General features: G+C 43.7%; 2 protein-coding genes across 2 annotated transcripts; one reads left to right on the plus strand and one right to left on the minus strand.

Annotated features, from left to right (window-relative positions):
- Positions 1-9959: 9959 nt before the first annotated feature.
- LOC123076694 (uncharacterized) lies at positions 9960-12783 on the plus strand. Its single transcript, XM_044498815.1, has 8 exons — positions 9960-10127; positions 10234-10308; positions 10457-10972; positions 11259-11624; positions 12214-12323; positions 12437-12486; positions 12589-12650; positions 12769-12783. The coding sequence occupies exons 1-8, from the start codon at positions 9960-9962 to the stop codon at positions 12781-12783; spliced, it is 1362 nt and encodes a 453-aa protein (XP_044354750.1).
- Positions 12781-16563, minus strand: LOC123105799 (protein transport protein SEC13 homolog B). The gene is made up of 2 exons (XM_044527949.1): positions 16291-16563; positions 12781-14072 (listed from the first exon to the last, which is right to left on the minus strand). The coding sequence occupies exon 2, from the start codon at positions 14002-14004 to the stop codon at positions 13390-13392; it is 615 nt and encodes a 204-aa protein (XP_044383884.1). The 5' UTR covers positions 14005-14072; positions 16291-16563; the 3' UTR covers positions 12781-13389.
- Positions 16564-16768: the final 205 nt, after the last annotated feature.

Consider the following 16768-nt stretch of genomic DNA (forward strand, 5'->3'; position numbering starts at 1 on the left):
GAATGGAACAGGTGTACGTGCGTGGGATGAGCACATGGGGGAAGAATTTGACCTAAAGGCGTTGCTGTTCGTGACCATCAATGATTGGCCAGCTCTCAGTAACCTATCAGGACAGACAAACAAGGGATACCGCGGATGCACGCACTGTTTAGATGATACCGATAGTATATATTTGAATAGTTGTAAGAAGAATGTGTACCTGGGACATCATTGATTTCTTCCCGAGCAGGCATCCCGTAAGAAAGAAAGGCAAGCATTTCAAAGGTGAGGCGGATCACCGGACGAAGCCTCGCCACCGTACTGGTGCTGATGTACATGATATGGTCAAGGATTTGAAGGTGATATTTGGAAAGGGTCCTGGCGGACAACCTGTTCCGAAGGATCCTGACGGACGCGCACCCATGTGGAAGAAGAAATCTATATTTTGGGACCTGCCATATTGGAAAGACCTAGAGGTCCGCTCCGCAATCGACGTGATGCACGTGACGAAGAATCTTTGCATGACCTTCTTGGCTTCTTGGGCGTGTATGGGAAGACAAAAGATACACCTAAGGCACGGGAGGACTAGCAACGTATGCACGGAGAAGACGACATACATCAGGGTCATGCAAGCTACGCTCTTACCAAAGAAGAGAAGGAAATCTTCTTTGAATGCCTGCTCAGTATTAAGGTACCGTCTGGCTTCTCGTCGAATATAATGGGAATAATAAACATGGCAGAGAAAAAGTTCCAGAACTTAAAGTCTCATGACTGCCACGTGATTATGACGCAACTGCTTCCGGTTGCATTGAGGGGGCTTCTACCGGAAAACGTTCGATTAGCCATTGTGAAGCTATGTGCATTTCTCAATACAATCTCTCAGAAGGTAATCGATCCAGAAATCATACCAAGGTTACAGAATGATTTGGTGCAATGTCTTGTCAGTTTCGAGTTGGTGTTCCCACCATCCTTCTTCAACATCATGACGCACGTCCTAGTTCACCTATGCGAAGAGATTAACGTTTTGGGTCCTGTATTTCTACACAATATGTTCCCCTTTGAGAGGTTCATGGGAGTCCTAAAGAAATATGTTCATAACCGTGCTAGACCAGAAGGAAGCATCTCCAAGGGCCATCAAAATGAGGAGGTCATTGAGTTTTGTATTGACTTTATTCCTGACCTTAAGCCGATTGGTGTTCCTGAATCGCGGCATAAGGGCAGACTGGATGGAAAAGGCACGCTAGGAGGGGAACAAATAATATGTATGGACGGACATTCTCTCACTGAAGCACACTACACAGTTCTACAGAATTCCGCCTTGGTGGCTCCGTATATGGATGAACACAAGAATTTGCTACGCTCCAAACACCCGGAGCGGTCTGATGACTGGATTACACGTGAACAAACCAGGAGTTTCCCAAGCTGGTTGCAGACACGTACCATGCATCACACCTCTATTGAAGATGACCTGTACTTGCTGTCCCAGTTACCATCTTCGAATATAATGACTTTCAAAGGGTACGAGATAAATGGTAATACATTTTACACGATCGCCCAAGATAAGAAGAGCACCAACCAAAACAGTGGTGTCCGCTTTGATGCAGAAACCAAGACGGGAAAGGAAACATATTATGGTTATATACAGGACATATGGGAACTTGACTATCGACGTGGTTTAAAGGTCCCTTTGTTTCGGTGCAAATGGGTCAATATGACACGAGGCGGGGTAACGGAAGACCCGCAGTACGGAATGACAACAGTGGATCTCAACAATCTTGCGTATGCAGACGAACCATTCGTCCTAGCCAATGATGTGGCACAGGTTTTCTATGTGAAGGACATGTCTACCAAGCCAAGAAAAAGAAAAGATAAGGAAGCGAATGCATCGTACGATGAGCCAAAGCGGCACATAGTTCTTTCTGGGAAGAGAAACATCGTGGGAGTGGATGACAAGACAGACAAGTCAGAAGATTATGAAAAGTTTGATGAAATTGCTCCATTCACAGTGAATATTGACCCGAGCATCCCGTTAAATGATGAAGATTTTCCATGGTTACGGCGCAAAGGGACACACGCGAAGAAAAAGTTTCACACCCAAAGATCTGGGATGTGATCGGCTTCACTATCATCACTTTCTTCTGTGTTTCACACCCAGGAGGGAATGTCTGTAATAGTTAGGGTAGTTATGTGTTTTGGCATTTGAAACGCGAAGAAATTTTATGTGCAAACAAATTCTTTTCATGCATTTACTGATTTTTTTTCCAGCTAAATGACCCTGAAATTGAAAAGCAATTCAAATGAACTCAGAAAAGGTTGAAAGTTGGCATGGTATCATAATTTCATACAAATAGCATGTGCAAGAAAGTAGAGAGGGTTACGGCAAAAACTGGATGCACTTCGTGTACAAAATGGACAATCTCTTTCGAAGTATCAGGGTTTCCGACGAAAACTGAACTGTTACAAAGGCATTTCATTTTTTAAATAACCTAAGCATTACTAAATTGAATATAATGATAAAACACACTAATATTAAACATAAGAAAAAAGAATCACTGAAAAAACTTTTTTCAAAGTTAAGTTATTCACAAACTAGTGATTCACACAAATTTCAAATAATTCAAAATTTAAACTATTCAAATTTGAAATCTACCGGCACTAACAGAATGTTTGTAATTTTTTGTACCTAAAGCAAAAATATTCACAAAGAAGCACTAAATACAGCAAAAAAACAACTCAAAAATAAATAAAACAAAAAAATAAAACAAAAAAATTAAGAAAAAAAAGCCCGCCTACTGGGCCAAAGCGGCCTGCATACGACTAGCGACACAACCTTTCGTTGGGCCAGGATGCAGACCCGCGAAGGCCCAGTAGGCCCACTAGGCGAAGAGGACAGGTAGGCCCAGTAGGCCTGGTTAGGAGAGGAGCTCGAGAGAGCTACCGCACTGGGGCTTATAAACCAGTGTGGTAGCCCCTCGACTAGCGAGGTGGGACTAAACTTGCCGCACCGCACCTGCGCCAATGCACCCCCTTTAGTACCGGGTCGTGGCACAAACCGGTACTAAAGGGGGGCCTTTAGTACCGGTTTGTGCCACCACCCGGTACTAAAGGGGGTCGCTTCCCGCCGCTTGGCCTGGCCAAAACAGGCCTTTAGTACCGGTTGGTGGCTCCAACCGGTACTAAAGGTGCCTTCTATATATACAACAGCTACGAAAATTTTCAGTTTCCCTCTGTTTGTTTCTCTGTTCCGTCGTCTCCGTCGCCGTCGCCGCCGCCCTCGATCGTCTCCGTTGCCGCTCGTCTCCGTCGCCGCCCCCATCCCCGTCGCCGCCCCCGTCCCTGTCGCCGCCCTCGTCTCCGTCGCCGCCCCGGGCCCGTCCCCGTCGCGCCGTCCCCGTCCCCGTCGCGCCGTCCCCGCCGTCGCCGCCTCGGCCGTCATCTCGCCGTTGCCTCGCCTCGCCGTCGCCGTCGCCCGCTGTGAGCCCTCCGGCCCCGAGCCCGTACACACACAAGCATGTTTAATTAGTTTAGATAATTAGTCTTTAATTAGTTTAGATTATTTAGATTATTATTTTGTATGTTTAATTAGTTTAGATAATTAGTGTTTAATTAGTACACACACGTATTTTGTATGTTTAATTAGTTTAGATTATTTAGATTATTATTTTTTTCACTATTATATATGTATGAATGCATGTTAGATGGATATGATTAGTGTTTAATTAGTATGGAAAATTTTTATATAATGTTGTTTTTCAGTTTTTTAATGGATGTATGGAAGTTGTGTTTTCTGTTTTTAGTGTTAGATGTTTAATTAGTATGAAATAGTATATAGATTTTTGACATATGCAATGATAGCATAATTAGTGTTATATAGAAATGTTAGAAATTTTAGTTATCAAAATCCAATCATTAAAAAATGTTACTTTTTGCGGGCATATAGCTAGTATTTGTTCTCGACGATGCCCGGCCCGCATCCTCGCCGTCGACCCGTCCACGACGACGTCCAGCCGACCCATGTCCGGGACTGGGCTCCGCCGGGCTGGCACTGGGAGGTGCTGCCTGGAGGGACGCGCCGCTTGATGAGGAACCCGGCCCGGGTCCCGTCGTCGACCCTGATCTTGTTTGGTGGCGTTCGCGTGGGCCAGTTTCGGTGCGGAGGAACCCGGCCCCGCCGGAGGTGGTACGTCGCCGTGTCAGGGAGGAGGACGAGCACGTCCATCGCTATATGGTTGCGTTAGAGGGCGGAAGGTTCTCCAATACCTGGCAGTATCTTCGGGGATCTCACTTCAGCTATGATCCTGTGAGGGTTCCTTCTCTTTGGGTGTCCACCGCCCGCGCCGCAGGAACCGCGAGTGTCCTAGATTCTTCTGTAGTATTCGATCTTTAATTAGCTACCTAGCCAGTGATGTACTATTCAATATTATATATTATTTGAGACGATGTATTCAAGATTATATCTATTATTCTAGACGATGTATTCGAGATTATATCTATTATTCGAGACGATGTAATTTGAATACTAAATTGTTTTATATTTCTTTTGGATTAGTTAAATAAAAGCTATGGCAGACAATACCGACAGAGAGGGAGAACAACCATGTTCGATATGATACGCGGGCCAGATGATGATCAGAATAAAGAAGATTATGACGGCTCCGAATTTCTAAACAACACTGGAGAGGGTGATATGATATTCGATCGCGACGACCGAATTGATGAAGTCATGAACTACGGTTATGACGATGACGAAGAACATGTTGATCCTGAAACAACAAAGACCGGCGAGGTATATATATTTATATAAGCAGGTATCTGGTGATCATCACATGTTTTAAATGACTTGCAGATATATTAACGAATCGATCTTTGTTCTTTCAGCCATCCGGATCGAGCAAATCTTCAGGCAAAAGGACGAAACGAGGCCCGAACAAAAAGTAGAAGGAGGGCGTAAAGTACAATATCGAGGCAGTCAAACCTAATGGCGAACCATTAGCGCCTAAGAAGATTGCGGACAAGTTCGTTCGTCAGTGCAGAGTTCTTGTGAAGGACCAACTCACGATCTCCCTTCAAGAATGGAGAGAGCCAGCAAAAGACAAAAGACAAAAAGACAAAGAGGACGCTGCTCCACGTCCAGATGTTACTTTTGTCGACAAGAATCAAAAAGATCTGCTTTGGGATACTCTCATGGAACATTTCACCCTACCAGATCATTTCACAGAAGCAGATGTGCAAAAAGTCAAGGACGCTGCTCTTAGGAAGATGGTGGTTGCATTCAAGAACCACAAGAATCGTGAATGGGACAAGTATGTCAAGGGAGGAAGGAAGACTCCAGTATTCGAGGGAACACTAGAGAACCAACGTGCTCATTGGGACGATTTCGTGAAATTCAAGGATTCGGAATTAGCTAAGGAATGGTCGAGAATAAACAAGAAGAATGCCGAAAAAAGGGATAAGTTCCATAAGCTGGGGCCAGGTGGCTATGCGGTGGCAATGCCTAAGTGGGATAAGTCTGAGAAAGAGATGGAGGATGCAGGTGTCACTCCGGTTAGTAAGAGCTGCCCCCCAGGTGCAGGACTTGGTTCTATGCGCATGGGGGGGAGTTGGACCCGAAGACAGGCAATGTTTCGACGAAGGCAAGTTTGAAGGGAGCCGACGATGCGATACTTGTTGCAATAGAAGAGGCACGATCGGGGGTGTTCCAGCCCAACAGAGAGAACGACGAGCTTACACGTGCCCTGGGAAATCCTGAACACCCAGGAAGAACACGAGGCATGGGCGCTATTCCGTGGTATGAGGGGTTTTCAGACTGGAACAACGACTACAGAACCCGTGCGAGAAAGAAGATTGCGGAGGAGAAGAAGAGGAAGATGGAGGAGGAGCAGAGGAAGCAGGACTATGAACGCCTTCAAGGCCTAGAAGCAAGTCAAGCGGAATTGGCAGTCAAATTCCAGCGGCAGCAGGAGCAGATCGACTCACTTACCCAGCAAAGGGGGTCTCAGCAGCTACAGCAGCTAGCGGATGATCCAGCATTGGATAGCACCGGCCCATCCATGCCGAGAAGCAGCGTGGGTTCGGCCGCCCAGGATGACGCAATGCTGGGTAGATACCCCGTGGATGACATCACGGAGAACACTAACTGTGAGCTACACGTCAAAATGAAGAACATATCCATGAAGGTGGCGGACGCCGTTGCTTTTACAAATCCCCCTGAGGCAACCTCCATTGCAACCCGATTCCAGCGGGCTATGCTCGTGTCTTGGTTGATGAGGTGGTGGACCCACCATATTCGGAGCTACAGCTTGACATTCCTGGAGGTGACGGCGAGTGCTTTCTCGGAGAGGCCAAACATCGTATCATCTTATGGAAAAAGGATTGCATCATCTTTCGAAGGCCACCGACACCGCGTCAGCCGACTCCTCGTCGAAGTCCGCCACCGAGTCAGCAGTCTCCCGCTCCTGCAAGTCCACCAAGTCCGGCAAAGTGTCAGGCCACTCCTCCTCCAAGTCCGGCAAAGTGTCAGGCCACTCCTCCTCCTCCAAGTCTGCCACAGCGTCAGACGTCCACTCCTCCTCCAAGTCCGGCACAACCTCAGGCCACTCCTCCTCGTCCAACTTAGCCCCGTCAGCCGTCTCCGCCGCCTCAGCAATCGCAGAAGAGACACCCCGCAGCTATGGTGCGTAGCGGTACGAGTCGAGGTAGTACAGGAAGTACAGGCAGAGGCAAGCGATATAAATATGGTCCAAGCCTCACGCCTCTTCCGCAGAGGGCTTATGACAGGTCCGAGGAGGAAATCGCAGCCATATAGAAGGCCGAGGTGGAAGCCCATTTTGCATCGAAACCACCACCGCCGCCAAGGGAGAAAGTGCCTGAGGAAAAGATTGACCACTTCATTCGTATGGCTCAACCACCAGCTCCCAAGCCTGTTGACACAGACTATGAGCGCCACATCAGGAAGTTAAATCGAGCACGTCTACAAAAGGAGGCGAGCACGTCTACATCGGGATCGAGCAAACAAGAAGCAGCTGACAAAAATGCGGGAAAACCATTCCCCAGCTGGGAGAACAGGCAGCGCAATCGATCCCCTCGCTTGTTGTGCCAACAACACATGACAGTACGGCGCCCAATATTATTGTGGGCAAATAGTGCATGTTCCCGAGGTGGGCAATGTGGTAATAACGGAGGAGCATATAATGCAGGCTGAAGTTCTCAACATCACTGTTGGACAACTCCTCGAGATCGAGCCCATGCCTGTGCTTAGAGAGGATGAAATAAAACGGAAATATGTCCGGGGCCAACCTCTGATCGCGCCAGACAAGGTCAAGAACCTCCCAACGAGAATGTATGAATTGCATCAATGGTACATGAACATTACCAATATTTCAGATCGATTTTCCCTCATGGTGAATGTCAAGGAGGAGCATTACTTCCATGAGAAAGCTCTGTCCGTTGAGTATTCTGAACTGTTTTAGTTATACAATCAAGACGCACTCGACAAATCTATCGTCAGTTGCTATTGTCTGTAAGTGATTTCTTTCTGTAATTTAAGTCTCAAGCTAGCTGTAGTGATCCTTTTGATCAATCATTACCTGTAATTATCCTCACTATATTCTTTTCTGTGGTATTATGCAGGATGAAGATGTATGAAATGAGAAAAGGTGGACGCTTTGGCATTGGGTTCATTGACCCAAACACCGTTAATGAATACACATGGCTAATGAATCCACGTCAGCAAAAGGACGTAGAAGACAACATGCTAGAGTTCTTGAAGCGCCTCAAATACAATGAAGATATACTACTTCCTTACAACTTCCAGTGAGTCACACTGTCTTGTACTACAAATTCTCTGTATTTGCCTACTAGCTAGCTACATGTTTTTGCTTACATATGCCCGCTTAATTAAGACATGCAAACGTGTGTGCATGCAGATTTCACTGGGTCTTGTGTATCATTAAAGTTGACGACAGAACAGTTGAAATACTGGACTCACTACTCAAAGCAAAAACTGACTATAACATCTTGTTTGGGATAGTCAACAGGTAATTTAATTCAATCATTATTAACTATATATCTCGGCCTATTTAGTTCGTCATTTCATGATATGAACTATTTAATAACCCCTTTATTCATTTTCTTTGTCGGCGGGGCAGGGCTTGGGCAAGGTTCATCAAGGTCACGGAAGGTGAATGGAAACCAAAGCTTAAATGGTTTCGATCCAAGGTAAGTAATTAAGTAGTACTAGCTAGCTAGCTAGCTGCCATCTCTTTAATTATCATGCTTGATTAATTATTATCTAATCAAATTCCATTCTCGTAAAGACCCTGAAGCAGGCGCAGGGGACTGATCTATGTGCATTCTGCGTTTGCGAGAACATTCGCATGATGGCGTCTGAAAGGAGCAGATCTCAAAGACAGGAATGGGTACGCTTGTCAGAACACTATTCACAATTTTTACACCATTATCGATATCTAGTCTCACACAAACTAATACATATGCATATTGATCTCCTTCTTAACAGTTCAAAGAGGTGCGGGAGAAGCTCCTAGAAACGGAGCGCGTAGAAGCACTTCAAGAGGAAATAGCGGGATTTTTGCTCGACCAGGTCATAAATCCGAAGGGAGAATACTATTACCTGCTACCGCCCCCATGAAAACCACTTTCAATTGTCATCATGCTCCGAAGGCACCAATTAGGCTAATGCCACTGGCTCCAAAGGCAACATGCATACGTAGGAGAAATTATATATAGCTATACATGTGTGTATGTGTGAATTAATTAATATGGTGGTTTGTGGGACATTGATGATATATATATATATATATATATATATATATATATATATGCATAACGTGTACAATGTGTAGTATCGTAAAATACCAGCAAATGAAAAAGAATTAAAATGGAAACACAAAATTAAATGAAAAAGAAATCATAAAACTAAAAACCCCCAAACCTTATAGTACCGGTTGGTCTTACCAACCGGTACTAAAGGGCTCCAGGCCCCCGGAGCTGGCTCGTGCCACGTGGTTGCCCTTTAGCACCGGTTCGTGCTGAACCGGTACAAAAGGGGGGGGGGGCTTTAGTGACCACACTTTAGTGCCGGTTATGGAACCGGCACTAAAGGGCCTTACGGGTGCTATTGCCCGGTTCTACACTAGTGATTGGAAATAATAGTAGCTTTATTTAAGCTTCACACTTCTTCCTGTGCAAATATGAGGCCTGAATATTAATTATTCAACTTGCACGGCTGCTAAGCATGTATGCTTTAATCAATTTATGTATTAGAACTACTGCTACGGACTGCTTACATTTAGTTTACTTGGCATGTGCCTGACTTGTGAGATTTTATGGGTTTCACCTCTAGCCTACCCTAACTTGTTTGGGACTAAAGACTTTGTTGTTGTTGTTGTTGTTGGCATGTGCCTGACTTATGTGGTATCTTCATGTTATATACGGAGGGAAGGAGCTTTTTATTTAATTTCCAGGACATGTGTTGATTTTGATTAGAAATATGACGCTGCCGTTTGTCATCATTGTCTTCAACATCAGTGCTTGAACGATGCTTATAATGTCAAACTTCTGGACATATTTCTCATCAATTGAATCAACTGGCAGTGGCACTAGTTTGTAGGAACAAAGCCATTGCAGAGTGGAAGCAGTTATGAATGAAGTTTGCAATGCCTTGCTGTAAAATTGTGGACAACATAAATAATACAGCACTTTCATCATATTGTAATACTTGCAGGTCTTTTTCATGAAATGTGTTTTTAACCTATCTGATGAGATTGCCACATTTGACATTTACGGGAAGTTTGGAGGTTTCTTTGAAAATTCTAGCATCCCAACTTCGTATTGCTCCACCATCTCTTAAAAAAAGTTGAATCAAACAAGGTGCGAAACTGATTTGGGACGCAATTCCAGGTAAAACTTGTTTCAGCCAAACAAACAGTGTGGGACTGGAATTCCAGGCCAGTTTGGCAGCAATGGATAAAATGCACAAGGAGGAGGCAGTGAAAACCACCTATCATGAAGATACTACCAGTACTGATGGATCAAGCACAGCTGAATACGATCCATGGAATCCGCCGTATCCTCCATGCCCTCCTGCTGTTGGACTTAGCTTAAGTGACTCTATCCGTTTAGTAGCTAAGGTGCAGCAACTAACCAACATTCGTTTTTGAACTTTATGGCATTTCTATCTTATCATGTTTGCTTTCCCTAGCATAGCTCTTGACGCTCCCCTCCTTCCCTTTGCAGTGGTCACGTGAGAAAGAAGCTGCAATTGGTGCCATCAGAGCATCCAGTATAATCTTCCCAGACCGCATCCCTAAGGTTCTCTGCATTTGAAAAAATCATTTGGTTATTTATATTTACATTTTTCCTGCAGTTGTCCTATAGTGCATTGCTTATTTCATTTTGCTTTGCTAATCGGATTATTGATTTCCTTTCACCTCTTTTGATTCTGAATGGGTCAATTTAGGAGGTGAATCATGTCTTCTATGATAGAGTGCACCATTTGGCACCCATCCTGGATAAGGATAGCGTCCGGCGCTTTCTCCGCTTTTTCCGGGGAAATGGGGCGGGCATGCAATGGGGTTCGATCATCACCCCAGAGGCTTTGAACCATATGATTGCACAAAATGCGGTAAAATGTGTCAAAGCTGCCTTGGAGGGTCAGGCACCTGAGCTTGATGGGTGCCGGGCCGGTCCCAACTGCATGAACCAGTATGGATACTATCCCCTCCACCGAGCTGCTGAATTGTTTTCTGTTGACATGATTCAATTGCTCATCCGCCATGGCGCGTCCGCCAATCTACGCACAGCTGGTGCTGAGGTCATCGAGGGCCTTCTCCCACTCCATGTTGCAGTCGAGAACACGTGCATGCACAAGTATCTAGAAGACAGTCTATTTCCTAACCACGAGCATCGGGATTACAGTGAGGCAGATGCCCACTTTATCTTCAAGCTCATCCATCTTTTGTGCCTACCTGAAATGGTTAGTATCCACCCATAAATAAAATTACTAATTCTCCAGTTCTGCAACATGGCTAAAAGAAGTTGGCATATACCTCAAACTTGAGGACCCTACTTTCTTTACGCCCATTGTCAAAGTCAGAATTGTTCCCGACTAGAAAAAAATTTCAAGTGGCTGCAAACAAATTTGAAAATGTGTTTCTCTTTTGGTTGGAAGTGAGAACACAATTTTAAGTTAATCAGAACTGGCACATTGCCTATAAATTCTAAAAGCACCCAGTTTTTGTCTATGCTGGTGGTTTTTGCAGAAAATCTTTTTGGATTCCACTAGGCTGATCGCAAAACACACAGATAATCTACTTGATGAGCTTTGGAATTACATAAAAGATGGAAAGCTTGCTGAGACAGCCGTTTTGCTACTGGCAGCCCAAGAGCAGATCCGCATGGGAACTTCCTGTAAGAAAATTGGAAATAGTAAGGCAGATGGGTTTCAGGTTATCTACAAATGTATTATGGACAACAGTATCAAATTACAGTCTGAAAAGGGCCAAAACCTAATGGAAAAGGAGGAATTGGAGACTAAAATAAAGCTTCGTCATACAGCAATGATGCTTGTTCATGTAATTTCCAAAGCTGGTGAAGGTCTTGAATCATACATTCGAAACCATCTAGAGGTATCACAGTGTTGGTAGTTGCAGTTACAATGCCTCTATTTTCTTCGCTTTACTAAAATTTGCATAGCTTCTTGGTTATTCCTGCATTATCCTGATATATATAGAATAGGAAATGCTAAAAATACTGTCAATTATTGAGATAAATAGCAAAATTTGTACTCTATCTAGAACATTTAAGTTTCTGGAACTTGATGTTTCTGAAGTTTAGTTCAGTTTACACAAATTTTGGATAAGCAATGACACTCACCATTTGGAACCTGTCAAGGTTTTTGTGTTCAGTTAGATAACATGAAAACTATATTTCACCTTTGGGAAATCTAAACTAAACAATCGAGGCAAATTCAGAAAACTAAAACAAATATAGTTAAGGCAGAAATTGTGCTTCTGAACATGTATCTATGTAATCAAATACATTCATATTACAATGTTATTTACCATTGAAACTATTCATTTTGCCTTTCCAATTTGTGATGTCTTACTTTCGTGTTTCCAATGTAAATAATTCTCTCTGTCATCCCTGAGTCATCTTTGATTATGTGATGGTGCTTATGGCATAGCTCATCTCTCACAAGTCAAAATTGTAATGCAGGCACCCCATTTCATGCAGGTGCCCTGTTTGGAGGTCCTTGAACGTGTTTCATCGATTCTCAAGGATCATGGTTTTTCTCCTGCTCCAGAATGTGTAGACATCAGAAACCTGTATGTTTTTTACGCGTCGATTCCATTCTTCGACGATTATGGTTTTGCAATTCCAGAATTTACATACATATGCATAATTTGTGTGATCTGTGTTCTCCTACTTGTTCTTGAAGCTGCCCCTATCATGATGTGTTGTCAAGTGAGGAAATACCTAGAAAACCTGGTACGTGTCTGTCTTGTTTATTTTTTCGTGGCGTGTATTGATTTGAATTATTTATCTCAAAATTAGTTGGAAAACCCCTAATTATTTTATGATGGAAATCAGGGGAAAGTGTCGCAGACAGGGAAGCTCTAGAAATGGATTATCTACGCACAGTAGTGAACAAGGTAAAGATATCAAAATATCATGGCCAAAGATTTATTGTTTGATTTTGATGACCAGATATATATAAAACTTGTAAATTTGTACGCATTATTCAAGCTGAATTGATCTGACGCTCAATAGATATCCAAGCCGTGATCAAATTCTGTATAGTTCATCATATTTGTGGTAACCCAGGAAATTTACTTAATGCTAAAATACAATTGGATTTGTGAAACAAAGCAGCCAATTTAATATCTCAATGCCCTTTGGAAAAAAATATCATCTAATATCTCAAGGCAGTGTTGCCGCTTGCCGGTAGGCTTCACTGGAACATCTAATATCTCAATGCCCTTTATTGACGCTCAAGAGCCAGGCTGCAAGGAGGAAGAGAAAACCGAGACGATGGGAGCTCAAACTCGCCAGGAGAAGCTTCTTCCCATGGTGGAGATCGGTGTTATCTGCCCGGTCTAATGCCAGGATCACCCCCCACAAATGGGCACGTCCTTCTGAATGCTTGGATCTCGAGATGGCTTGGAAGAAACCTACTCAAGGCTTGGATGGTGAGACAGCTTCGAAGAAGGCAACCGTCGAGGATGGGTCTGCTTCTGCAGCTCACGGCGTGATGGGCCGATTTCCCATGGTGGTATATAGTAGCAAGCCCGGTGAGCTGTTTACTACAATACCGCTCGATGATATACCCAAATACATGAGGCAACAACAGAGAAGGCAATCCAGAAGGCTGTTTAGTACAGCGGTTAGTTATCAGCCCATCCTCCAACTCCCGTTGGTGAGCTTCCACACCTTGACCGTGTTGTCGCAGCCACCAGAAGCAAGTTTCTGGACGTACTCGAACTGCCCAGAAGGCCCTGGGCTGATTAGAGCACCCGGCGCCATTGATGGGGCCCAGGAAACAGAGGTAACTCCCACTGGATGTGCCTGATCGATGCGCGTCGTCTCCCACCCTCCGTCAGAACGAGCCATGAAGACTGAGATATTCCCATCAGATGAACCACAGGCCAAGCATAGGCCGAGCTCATGAGGCGCCCAAGCAATGGAATTGACAGAAGACTTGTGCTCATTGAAAGTGTGTGCCTGTGCCCACTCATCGGGCTTACTCCCTTCTTTCCATATGATGACCCGACCATCGTAGCTGCAGGATGCAAGCATGGAGCCATACTTGGGATGAGCCCATGCAATTTGCCAGACTGGGCCCTCATGTCCGCTCAAAGTGGCAAGTTGCTGGTGCGAGGTGCCACTTACGCCAATGATCTTGATTGTGTTATCAGAGGAGGCAGTGGCAATACGCTTCCCATAGTAATCCATTGCGATGTCATGCACCACATCTTGGTGGCCAGTCTCTATCTTATGAGGCGGCATTGTTCCAGGTATGTGTCAGCTTTAAAGTAGTACCCAACTGTTCTGTCCTGACCGCCTCAGGCTCCTATCTGCCAGTAATAGAAAACTAACATTTAGAGGACATCAAGTTAAAGAATAAAGAAAAAAATGCAGTATACAATTCAATGATACAAGTAACATAGTTGCATTTCACAACATAAAGACCTGAGTTGTTACAATTAGAAGTTACAAAAATTATGATATTACAATTATAATTCATAACAATTTTGGTACACAAGATACATACACTACCTTGCTACCAGCATGTCAATACATTTTTTCGTAAAATAACAAAATGAAATCTGACTGCTTATTATAATCATGGTGATCGCAACTATAAACCTGTCTGACTAATATTTAGATATCCTATGACAAAATTAGCCTAATAAACAAGGAATTCTAGGCAACAATATACAAAGATACTACTGGGAGATCCAAGGAAGAAACTTAGACATCCCCAGAAGATAAAAATGTCTTTCAAGTGTTTAACTTGTTTCTCTTCTCCCATAGTATAATGCATGGCATGGCATGAGATGGTTTTATTTAATCACATGCTCAGGGAAATTGTGATTGGCAACAAAACAGTGTTCAGCTAGTTGACAATAATAGAACTAAATATTGTTCACTTTGAACATCTTATAACAAAGGACAAGACAGCAACAAGCCCATGGCACGAGAACTACAACATCTTTTGCTTCACAGAAATCGACACTTCACAGTAATTAAGAATTCAGAAGACAGTATCGTCAACATCACAACTTCTTAGAAAGTATCATGCACTATTTGGAGATGCATTCAAATGGTGCATTAAGGATAAATATAACATTTGCAACCGTCAAACAACCGATGTTTAGTAAAATTAAATTTAAAGATACCACAATAGGCTAAAATAGATAATGCTCCAGCAAACACACCAAAAATAAGACGGCTTGAGTTGAAAATTCAAAGAAGCATAATCAGTTGAACCAAACAAACTTACATGCAAATGGTGCCAATCAACCCAAAATGTACCCTCACGGCATTAATAATGTCATATAGTGTGTAGGCTCATTTACTGACTAGGTTTTTGTTGGTCCAAACAAGCAAATAAATTAATTTTCCAATATGTAGCTGATGTCTTGAGGCTTGATGATTATGTTATGGCAGCAACAACATGACTTCATATTTTCAAACTTTAGTGAGTACCTATGAACTTAAAAATAGTCATCCTAGAGAATGCATTTGGAGCTTAAAAGCTGCTTGCCTGATCCATGTAAAACTACTGCATATGCAGTCTCTAGGATGACTATTTAGCTTTGGGTTGAGCCTTATTGTCATGCTCCGTATATGTACATTTACAGCAAGTATATATATGTGGACAGCAAGCATAGATGAACCACTCGACGAGGCCCTAACAGCTAGCATAGACTAAACAGTTCATACATAATAACAAAAGAACATTAAATTAAACAAGCATCAAGGACATGAACAACCAGCATACACATGAGTTTATTGTCCATACATAAACTAAAAGTCTAAAACACATATAATAATTGAAGCATGACTAAGCCCGATTCGCAGAATAGAAGAAAGGACATGTTAAAGTCTAAAAGTAAATTCTGAAATGTTTTCTTATCCCAGACACAGAAGAACCCTCTCCCATTACTGTTAAATCAATGTATTCACGGCCCAGATATGATATTCTCAGAATTAACAGAGGCCTTTTGGTGCAGAAAATTGCAAGATTAAGCGGTACCAAACTGATGCATGCCCACACCTGAAAGGCTGAAACAAAGTGGCAATTGAGAAGCTCCGGTGTAACACCTCTCACTAACCTGCAAATTACTACACCCTCAGAGGTCCTCAATCGCAGGTTAGTGTCTACATGGGTCAGGCAAGCAGCTTCTAAGCTACACATTTGGATTAAAGCTCCAAATGCATTCTCAAGGATTAAACTGCCAAAACGTCTTACATTTGAGAACAGAGTAGTAGTTCATTCCTTCCCAATAACTTTTGTCAGAGCAAGAACAGATAACTAACTAGTACTGTAGTGTTGGTAGTATGAACCTTTTAATTTCTCGTGGGGGACTCAACCAATTTGTTAATTGCATCGACCATCGAGTGAAAAAGGCCTCACAAGATCTTCAGGATCACACCACTGCCTTGCTCATTCGTCTCGGCGACTAGTTCGGCTGCCATGCCATTGTTACTGCTGGCTTGGAACCCCCCGGTGACAATTCAAACAAAAGGCCTCACAAACATCTCTCACAAAAAAGACCAGGCAGTTACCTCGATCTTCTTGCGGGAGGCTGAAGGCTGCAGAGTTGGGGAGGAGTTGTCGACGGCGTCAGCCGCAGCCGGCGGAGGTCGGCGGCAGGGGTCGGGGAGGCGCGAACGGGGCAGGGGCGGGAGGGGCGAGCTGGGAGGCCGACGGCGACGGGTCGGGGAGGGGCTTGCTCGGCGCCGGGAAAGAATCGACGGCAGGGGGTGGCGCGTCCTCGATGGGGGAGGGGGTCCGGTGTCAGACCCGGATCTGGATCTGGTTTAGGTTTTCTCTCGAGAACAGTTTTTTTTTTAGACAATCTCGAAAACAGATGAATAAGGGCTCATTGATTCAAGGGAATTCTATAGGATTTTTGGAGGATTGAAATGCTTTGAAATTTTCCTATGTTTGTCCTTTGATTCATAGGAGAATCCCATAAAAAAAATTTCTATGAAATCTTTTGTACTACATTTCATAAAAAAATCTAACATCGATTTTAACCTT

The sequence above is a fragment of the Triticum aestivum genome, chromosome 1B, assembly GCF_018294505.1.
Source record: "Triticum aestivum cultivar Chinese Spring chromosome 1B, IWGSC CS RefSeq v2.1, whole genome shotgun sequence".
Taxonomy (NCBI): Eukaryota; Viridiplantae; Streptophyta; class Magnoliopsida; order Poales; family Poaceae; genus Triticum; species Triticum aestivum.